This window comes from Pteropus vampyrus, unplaced genomic scaffold (genome assembly GCF_000151845.1).
Source record: "Pteropus vampyrus isolate Shadow unplaced genomic scaffold, Pvam_2.0 Scaffold352, whole genome shotgun sequence".
NCBI lineage: Eukaryota > Metazoa > Chordata > Mammalia > Chiroptera > Pteropodidae > Pteropus > Pteropus vampyrus.
Genome location: NW_011889133.1, coordinates 48062 through 58909, shown reverse-complemented (window position 1 = coordinate 58909; position 10848 = coordinate 48062). Strand labels below are relative to the sequence as shown.

At 35.9% G+C, this 10848-nt stretch overlaps 1 protein-coding gene across 1 annotated transcript; it reads left to right on the top strand.

Moving 5' to 3' along the window:
- Positions 1 to 5881: 5881 nt before the first annotated feature.
- Positions 5882 to 6829, top strand: LOC105304774 (olfactory receptor 5B17-like). The gene has a single exon (XM_011379052.2). The coding sequence runs from the start codon at positions 5885 to 5887 to the stop codon at positions 6827 to 6829; it is 945 nt and encodes a 314-aa protein (XP_011377354.1). The 5' UTR covers positions 5882 to 5884.
- Positions 6830 to 10848: the final 4019 nt, after the last annotated feature.

The window sequence follows — 10848 nt, the reverse complement described above, 5'->3', positions numbered from 1 at the left end:
ATTTTTAAAGATTTAATTCATCAGTATTTTATATTTTTCATCACTTTTAAGACAAATTTCTTAAATATGCTCAATGAGCTAAATGAAATCTTGGACAAAGAACTACAAGAAATCAGAATGAGGTCTCAAAAAAGAGAAAATATTAATAGAATTACAAAAATTGTAAGCAATCAGATGAAAATTCTGGAACAGTAACTGAGAAGAGATGAGGTAAATGTCAGAAAGTAAAGGCTCAGATTGCTGGATTTTAAACTATTAGTATCTTTTGTGCTTTCCAAAGAAACTTCACATTCATTAGCATATCATATAGAACATAAGGTAAATGGAGAGGGTTTTTCATCTGTGAATTAAGAAAATCAGGCCATGACAAGTCTAGTCACAACTAGTTATCAAGAGAAATAGGATTGAAATTGGTCTTACATTTTGTAGCACAATACTATTCATACTCTTATACTTCTAAATTTCTTCATCAAAAAGACACATGTGTTGCTTTATACTTATGTAAAAAGGACACATGTGTTGCTTTATACTTATGCTTTATGTAAGAGATTTTGGATAATGTGTTAACCACTTGTCACATATCAGGGAAATGTGGAAATTAACTATTTTCAAAAGTAAATGTAATGAGATGCACATGTTTATTTGTTTGGGCCCAATATGGAAACCCACAAAAGGAAGAAACTTCTGGTACATTCTGAAAACTTTAAAGGTGATTTAATAACACTATCGCTATTTGACTGTAGTATGTACCACTATTTGAATGATGATTTGTAGATCTTACTATCTCTATCCACATAATAATTAAAGACTCATGTTATTTACATTTTAATAATAGTAACGAATATATTGCCCAAACACAAGTGTGATTCAGTACCCTTGCTTAAGTGAGTGCATTAAATTAAAGTGATTCAGGCTATGACTTGAGAGTTGGAGGTAGGCAAACATTATTTTTCAATTGTGAACACATACACGTTTTTATTATAATTGTTCTAAAGTTTGGCATAGGTAGAGAAACAGCTAAAGGAGAATGAGAAGAATAGGAAGGGAACTGAAGCTGAATGATTTTCTTGAATCGGACATGGTATTAGAAGGTTTTTGTTTATGTTTAAATTTAATCTTTATAGCTTTGTGAAGTAAGTATATTGGGAATTATATGAACTTGGTTTTTGCAGAACATGGAACTGAGATTCAAGGATCAGCAGCAATGTTCTCAAGGCCACATCTATCTAAGTTGCTAATCAAGTTACACTTATCTGTGCAGTCCAAAGCTCAACCTACTGGAAACAATGTATACAAAACATGACTCAGATTTGTACCACCTGAAAGATGAGGAATCTGGGTGTTTTTCATTCTTTTTCTTATTATATTTAATGATGGCTGCTTCCAAATAAATTAGATGGCCCATGCAAGGGCTAAGCATATTCTTACAGTAAAATAAACCTTCAGTCTAGCAGTTGCAGAATCTTTTTTTATATGTATGTAATAAGCATTGGTATATACAGGGACAATGAGGGCCAAGGGGAGGTGAGCAGAGCATCATCAGCATTGGCTACAGGAGGGTAATTTGGAGGAGAAAAGAAACCCATCTGCTTACAGATCTGAACCAAAGCTTCAAATTGACTCATCAGAATTAAGGCAGAATTTAATCTCCATCTCTCTGACTCACGTGTCATATTTGTCTGTTCTTTGTAAACCCAGGAGGGAAAAAATGAATATTATTTATCAATTTCTTAAAATTTCTAGTGCCCTAACATTTAGTTATAACACCTAAAAGAATGGGAAAGAGGAAACATAATAAAAAATATGGCAGATAAAAGACAAAATCAATTTTTAGAAATATTTGGAGTATCAAAAATTATAATAAACATAAACTATTTAATCAAAATCCCTCTTGATGTATGTAAAAGTTACCTTAATTCTTTAAATAGGAGCAAAAATAAAAGATAGCAAGACCCAAAATGTACACATGTGCATCTCAGCATATCAAATTATGTCCCTGCACACAGTTTAATTGCTATGTAGGTGGAATGAGAAGTGATTATCCTCACTGAACCCTGTTCTCCTGAGAGTTTCACGCCTAGTACAATTTTCTTCTTGTTTTCATTCATTAGGCCCTGAAGTTTCATGATGATTCTGCATGACATTATTTTAAAAGGACCAGGCTCTGAGTCTTCTGTGACCTCTGAGCCCACTTGTTCTCTATTCATTGACGTGAATGCTAACAGTTTTAGTATACATTATTTTCTCTCCAGATTGAAAACTTGTAGAGAGTCTACAACCCTAAGATAGAAATTAAATGGATTCATGTCTAAAAGTTAAACCCTTACTAAGTTCTTTTATAGATATACTCTTATTTGTTATTTACAGATATAATTCTGTAAAATATGTAGACGATATTATTTTATTATCTCTATATTACAAATAAGGAAACTGACGTCGACAGACAATAAAAATTTCTGAGTACACAGGACAATCCAAGTAGATGCAATATTTAAAGCCAGGCTTCCTAGCTCCACGTTATAATTTTTTTTCTCCACCTCTTTATGCTTCAAGGAACTTGGAACCTTTTGATTAATACAGGTGAGAGAATCCCTCCTACATTATTTATACAGTCTTCTAGCGCTGAGTTTCTGATATTAGACTCACAATATACAGGATCGTCTTTCCCTTCTTTTCAAGAACAAGGTAAGCTTCTATGTTCAATATATACATATAGTGAAAAATGGAATTGATGCAGACGCAGAGGGGCAGTCTATCTTCTATGAGTTCTTGAGCTCATATCTGGTTGTTCGAATGCTTTTTCTGAAAAAATATAAGTATAGGATTCAAATGCAAAATGTTTTAATAAGCAGAGAGCAGAGTGATATTTATGAAATTCCATACTGTTTTCCTTAGGACGATAGCAAAAAACCTATGATAGATGATGATACTCTGATTGAGTAGCTGTTAAATTCCTCTCGTTCACTATGTGTTGACTTGTCGTTGAAGGGATAGCTAACCACACAAAGTGAAATGACACTTCTTTAGATTCCAGAAGGATCATCATGAAGCTACCAAGATCCTTGCTCTATTTTCACTATCATTTCCCCCATAATCTCACCCTTTTATTACTTGATCATCTAAAAAATCTGACGATGCAGTGATTAAAGTCACAGGCATTGGGTTCAATTAGATGTGGATTTGTATCTTAAATATCTTGTACTGGGTAAAGAATTTTTAAAAGCTACATAGCTTCTCAAATTCTTCATTTTTCTTAACTGTGAATTAACTTATATGTATGTGCGTGTGTGTGTGTGTGTGTGTGTGTGTGTGTATACTTTCTCATCCTTTCCTCTTCTGTTATTTCTATCTATTATCTATCTATATATCATCTATCTATCTAATCTATAATCTATCTATTTATCATCTATCTAATCTATCTATTTAATCTATAATCTATCATCTATTTATCTAATCTATCATTTATCATCTAGCTATCTATAGCTATCATCATCATCATCAGTATCATCTAGTATCTACAAATCTATCCATCTATGAGACAAACTACACACAATCAATAAGTTTAAGCTGTTACTAGCCTCAGGAGATCTATTGATATCAATTAATATATATGTGATATCTTAATAATATATTATTGTGTGGATGAGGTGTTGACAAACAAATAATTTAAGGTGCAGACATGTAAAATAATGTGTTTAGGGGCCAGGAGAAATATAGAGAATAGTGGTTACCAAAGAATGGATACCTTTCAAATGGTTTCACCTGAAAATACCAAGATTTGTACTTTCTCATGAATAGATCTACAGATTAGTATCAACTCACAAACCATGAATTTTCACCCCTCATTTACTCGATATCTGTGATCCAGCTAAGTGTTGATAGGAATGACAGTAAGAATGAGTGTAAGATGGAAGGGGAATACTTCAACATAAGCTAAAATGTGGATCTCTAGAGAAAGCACAGCATAGGGAATGCAGTTAGCATTAATGTAATGGCTAGGTGGAGAGCCAGAGGAGAGAAAAACAATTAGGGGCAACGTTTTATAAGCTATGTAATTGTCTAACTAATATATATGAAACTAACTGTATACTTGAAACTAATAAAATAAAATAAAAATACCTCCCCCCCAAAAAACAGAGAACATGAAGATTCCCATATTATCATGCAAAATGACTGACACAGCCATGAGAAGAGAGTGAGAAATACAGGACATGGGGTGGGGTATAAAAATATCTGAGTGGGCAGAATGTAGGAAAAGGTAATTCAAAGACTAGGGCTACCAGACTTCAAAACCCACCCGCTTGCATCTGTCACCTGACTTTTCTAAACCAACCTAGGGACCACGGTTCTATGCTAATAATTATATTATAGTAAGTACTCATCAGTATCATGCTTAACACCCACATTGTGCTATTTCCATGCATTATTTTTTTAACTCTTACAATAATCTTTTGAGGTAGGTCCCAGTGCCACCTTTATTTCTCTGATAGATATGATGAGTGAAGTTAAGTGACACGGAGGAAATTCTGAGATGTTCTAAATTAAATTACAGTGGCCAGAGAGTGAGAGAGACAGAACCGTTAGTCTGTTCACGGCTGCTGGCCAGCTACTAAACAACTGCTCTCATTTCCCCCATTCATTGCCAGTTGGAGTTTTGGGTTAATTTCCAGGTGGCTATTTATTTTAACCAGGCACCATCTACCTCCAAGAGCCTCTGCTTGTGGTTTACATGTGGGCTTTCTAGACTGCTGCCCACAGTCAATCCACAGGAGCAAACATTTCTTTATGTGAATGTGTTGCCTGTCCCAGGACTAGCCCTGTCTTACCTTCCCCCACTGCTTTGCCTATAGCTAATGTTAATTCTTTCAGACTACTTCTTTCTTCTCCCTTCCTCCTACTTGATGTATAAAAAGTGCTTACAAAACTCTGGGACAATGGACATGCTGTCTTTTTTACCTAGCCATGCTCCTGGTCATTTAGACTCTATGCCCCACGATCAGTCTTTTTTTTCTTTTTTTGGCTACCATTTTTCAAGATTTTTTCATTTAACATAAGTTAGGACCGATGTCTCCCAGGTAGTGAGTGGTAGGGCTGGTATGTGAATGAATAGACATGTTTTCTCAGAGTCAAAGCTTTCACGTCCAATGCTACACCTTCTCAGAATGGCCTCGTTGGATGTACATGCCTCTAATGCTGCCTTTAGACCACAGCAACTACTCTGCATTTACTTGCGAATTACTCAACTATGCTACTCTATGAATTAAGTTTGGTACAATAGAAACAATTAAATGTAAATCGAATGAAATTAAAATTAATTCAAATTCATTAACTGCATTAAGTTGAGAACCTCTCTTATTGGGTCCAAAGCTTGACTTTGTCCATTAATACCTGTGTGAATTAAATAAATTACTCATTCTCTCTGTTGCCAAGTTACCAGATGTGTAAATGGGAAGAATAACTAATCAATCTAATGGATTGATGAGAGGATTAAATGAATATATACATGTAAAGCACCTGGCACGTGAGTACTATAGTGCAAATGTAAGCTGTTAGAAAACTCAAAAGATCCAATTTAGTAGATGCATTCATTCTAAGCATGTGAACTTGAACAATTCATTAGCCCTTCCTGCAACTCCGTTTAGTCATATACAAAATCGAGAAGTTGGGAAGATGATCTGAAAAGACCTTCCCTCTTCAAAAGTCTGTAAATGTATAGATAAATTATCACTAAATGTGTTGTTATGCTCATGCCTTAGAAATGGAAGAACAAGTTCTTCTACTGAAAGAATGCTTGTACATTTGAATTTCTATGCCACTGGTTTTTGTTAATCAATGTGTTCTTTTTCTTTGCTACAGAGCATCTTGTGATTCTCAAATCACATCCATGGAGAATAATACAGAGGTGAAAGAATTCATCCTGCTGGGACTCACTAATGCTCCTGAACTGCAGATTCCTCTCTTTATCATGTTCACCCTCATCTACCTCATCACTTTGGTTGGGAATCTGGGGATGATTGTGTTGATTCTTTTGGACTCTCGTCTCCACACTCCCATGTACTTTTTCCTCAGTAACCTGTCTCTGGTGGATTTTGGTTACTCCTCAACAGTCACTCCGAAGGTCATGGCTGGGTTTCTAATAGGAGACAAGGTCATCTCCTACAATGCATGTGCCACTCAGATGTTCTTTTTCATAGTCTTTGCCACTGTGGAAAGTTACCTCTTGGCCTCAATGGCTTATGATCGCTATGCGGCAGTGTGCAAACCCCTTTATTACACCACAACCATGACAACGAGTGTGTGTGCTCACATGGCCATAGGCTCCTATGTTTTTGGTTTTCTGAATGCTTCTATTAACACTGGAGACACATTCTGTCTCTCTTTTTGTGTTTCCAATGTGATCCATCACTTTTTCTGTGATGTTCCAGCCGTCATGACTTTGACTTGCTCTGATAAACACATCAATGAGTTGATTCTTCTTCTTATCTCAAGCTTTAATGTCTTTCTTGCCCTTTTTGTTATCTTGATTTCCTACTTGTTCATATTTATTACCATTCTGAAGATACACTCGAGAGGGGGATATAAGAAGGCTTTATCTACCTGTGTTTCTCATCTTGTTACTGTTTCCATATTTTATGGGACTGTCATCATCATGTACTTACAGCCAAGTTCCAGTCATTCCATGGACACAGACAAAGTTGCATCTGTGTTCTATACTATGCTCATCCCCATGCTGAACCCTGTGATCTACAGCCTGAGAAACAAAGATGTCAAGAGTGCATTCAAGAAAGTTGTTAAGAGGGCAAATTTTTTTTTAGGTTTCACCTTTTAATGATATAGAATCTTCAAAAGGTTATTTCATCTTTCTTACATCTGCTCCATGCAATAACTCAAATGTTAATGGCCATTTGGGATAATAGGACATTTATATAATGTTACTTATTTCTTTAGTTAAAGAATAACCCAATCACCTAAAATGCAGAAAAAAATATAATAATGATTTTAAATGAAGTTTATTTAATGAAGTACATGCTTTTGTTGGCGCATTTTATTCAGAGCTAAATAATTATAACGGCTTAATAAATTAATGCTTCAGTCATTATTGAGTGATTTGGAAAGAAAAAGCATAAGCATGTGAAAGTTTTTAAAACTAAATAGCCTTATTAGAATAAAAGAAGAGATGTAATTGTCATTTTTATCTTAGTCATTTGAGTACCAACTCTTCACATGTTGTTTCAAAAATCACATTGAAGTTAATAATGCTATTCATTTTTCTTAGCAGTATATGTTTTGAAATGGTTAATGTTACTCACTCACTCATACAGTAGTTAAGTGATATCATGTCTTATCATTTTCCTACCCTTCACCCCACTTTACTCACACTGGTTTCTAGCAATACTAGACAGCTCCAATCTTGCCCATATCTCAGCTTCTTTGTATTTGCTGTTTCTTCTGCATAGATTATTCCCTTACTCATTTCAGATGCTGGTTAAATGTTTTACACTCGGGAAAGTCATAGAAGCCTTCCATGAACTACTTTATAAAATAGTCACTCTCTTCCCATGAACTTTTGTCCTAAACCTGCTCCATTCTTCATAGTCATTACCAACGTTCAGCTCTGTTCATCTAGTTCCCTCACCTTGAATGGAAAGTCCCTTTGAACATTAGCTTAATCTGGTTCTTTCACTGGAAATGAAGCCTTGAGCCTTGATTTAAAAATCAGTTTACTGAGAATTATAGGCAGAAGTAAGATGCAGAAACTCTAGACACTTCGCGGGGAGAATATAACAAACATCCACTTGATAATGACTCCAACTTCTTGCAGGAAATTAGCAGTCTCAAAAAACTCTCTATCCCTAACTCTGAATAATCCTTCCCTTTTTGAAATTCTCCAGACTGTTTGCCTGCCTGCTTACAGCCAACCAATGACTGACGATGGTACAAGAAGACCAGTTAGAATGTATCTCCCACGTCCAAAAACTGTATCTTAATAAAACTTTTGCCAACCATACAATGACTCAGTATTTATTCATTCTACTCAATAAATTTACTCTCTTTTCTAACACCTTTGAACTCCATTGAAATTAAAGTGACCAAAGATGGTTTCCTTTGTGGCGAGTTTATGAACAAACCACCGTTGTTAATTTTATGTGAGACGTAGTTTTGTGTTTTATATGCTTCTGTACATATAAATTCAGGTCTCTCGTGAAACCTTCCATGTGATCCTCTGCTCACTCTCATTCTTTGTCATCAGCTGGATAGAGAAGATTCAGAACACAAGAGATGGCAAAACCACTAAAGAGAAAAAACGTAGGTCACTGAATCACTGTATGGTTTCCCACAGAACAACTAATTTCCAAAAATCACCCTCTATGACCTCCGGCACTGAAATATTGGAGTTTGCTTGTGGCTGCTAGTATTATCTACACTAACTAATATAGAAAGTTTTCCATAAGTCAACCTGTATCCATTGGGAGTAAGTCAAGAGTGAGGGGGTTTTTTATTGAAAAAAACTGTCAAAATGCTCTAACGCAATTTAATTCCACAATTGTTTACTTGTGAATCCTCACCCAACCTCCAAATCATAACTGAAATGCTGACACGATTGAAATTAGCACAGGTTTTAGAGACAGAAAATAGCTCAACTTGAACTCTGTTTCAGCAAGCATTTTGATATAAAGCAAATTAATTAAATGTTCTGAGCTTCAACAAGGGAAAATAATGCCTACCTCACAAAATTATATATGCATTAAACCAGAACGCATACTAAATAAGCCAGAATATAGCACAGTTCCTTAAATGGAATAGATGCTCAAAAATTTTCTTTCCTTTCTTTCCCTTTTCCTTCCCTATCTTCCTTTCATTTCGTCCTCTATATTGTCACTCTTCTCCATATAACTGTGGACGAGAAAGGGGTCACATACTAAACCTGACAAGCTTAGGGGAAGCCTGCATGGAGGGCCCTACAAACTCAGAGACTGAAAGTAACCACATAGGATGGTCTGTACATATAAATTCCTAACTAAATGCAGGTCATGGCAGTTAACCACATCCTAGGCCTATCGCTTTCTTGACAAAGGTCGTTCTTTAATTTAAGTGAGCCTGTCTATTGTCTTTCTGCGTCTAAGATAACACCCCCTTGGAATGTCAGAGTAATTTCTTTATTCTAGACCCCTCAGGGCACAACCCATTGCACCAGAGCACAGACTACAGAACCCCTCATGGTTACTTTGCCCCCTCATACCATTTCTCTGTGCAGTAAATGTTAATTATTTGTTATCCTGTATATGTCTCTTTGTTTTACTTTTTATCTGGTCTCAGAGATTTTCCTGCATTGCTTTCTCCCACCCTCTTAATCTACCACCAATGGGTTTCAGGTAATCTTCCTTACATCTCCTCTTTTGATTCCGATGTATAAAAGCTGCAAAACTTCCATTCTCCAGAGCATTTTCTTAATCCATTGAGATTTTGCTTTCCAGCAGTTGTCACTTTGGCTCAAATAAACTCATTAAAATTCTCTACAGGTTTGAACATTCCTTACATTAACATAACTATTGAAAAACTTAGCAATTATACTGGTTTGCATTTATGGTTGCTGTACTACTGAATAGTGAGTCCTTTGAGATCAATGATGCCTTCTCATTTAGGTCTGTATTTTCAGGATCTAGTCAAAAATTGATTACATAGAAAAACTCAAGAACGTCTAATGAAATCGTAACTCAATTAATGAACAAATTTATATTGGCTGACTCCCTCAATATTGACTCTACCACACTCTCCTTCAGATTTTGATCAAAATGTATAATTGCATATTTATTTTTGCATGTGTTTACTTCTTTCATTTGTGTTCCTTGGAAAAATAAAAGTTCTATGAATATCGAAAATATTTCTGATTTCTACTCTAATAAAAGCTTACGTCTAGAAAAAAATTGGGGCTCAGTGAAAGATTTTAATGAATGAATAGAGTAATGATAAGGAGAAGTCAAGCAAAAGGCTCATCATTTGTAAAAACTAATAATCTGCTTTCAGGCTCTATTGATTTATTTTTTATAGATATATCACATAAATGAAATTATACAATACGTGACTGCTATGGATTGAATGATTGTATTCCCCCAAAATTCATATGTTGAAACCTTACCTCTTAATGTGATAGTATTAGAAGGTGGGAACTTTGGCAGGTAAGATTAAGATTAGATGAGGTCATGGGGGTGAAGGTCTCATAAATATGATCTGTGTCCTTATTTAAGAGTCTCTAGAGAGCTTATTTATGCTCTCTGCCATGGGAGGATCCAATGAGAAGGCAGTCATTGGGAACCAGAAGAGGACTCTCGTCAGGGCTGGCCCTGATTTCAGGCTCCAGCCTCCATACTGTGAGTAATGAATATCTGTTTTTATTAGCCATCCAACTTATGGTATTTTGTGATAGCTGCCTGAGCTGACAAAGACAAGGTCATTTTACGTCTAACTTTTTTTACATGGTATATGTACGCTGGCCGCCATATGCCACCCTTCCCTCTTCTTCAGAGCAGTGCACTGATTGACTGAGATATTGGATGCACACTCCACTGCTGTCCTTCTTTCCTGGAGAGAAAAGTCTCATCGTCGCACACCTTAATCTCACAGAACCATGCGAACCTCCTGCCCTTTCTCTCTAGGACAGTGCACTGAGATGCTATGATGTTGGGTGCGAGCTCCACTTCTTTCTTTTTACCTTGAAATAGAAGTCTGAGGATCGTGCACATTCTCTGGATCTTGAAGCACCACACAGGCTGCTGAGAGCCACCCAACCCTTTTCCTGGGGGAATGTGCTGGAATACTGGGAGGCTGGGTGCAACCTCCACTTCTCTC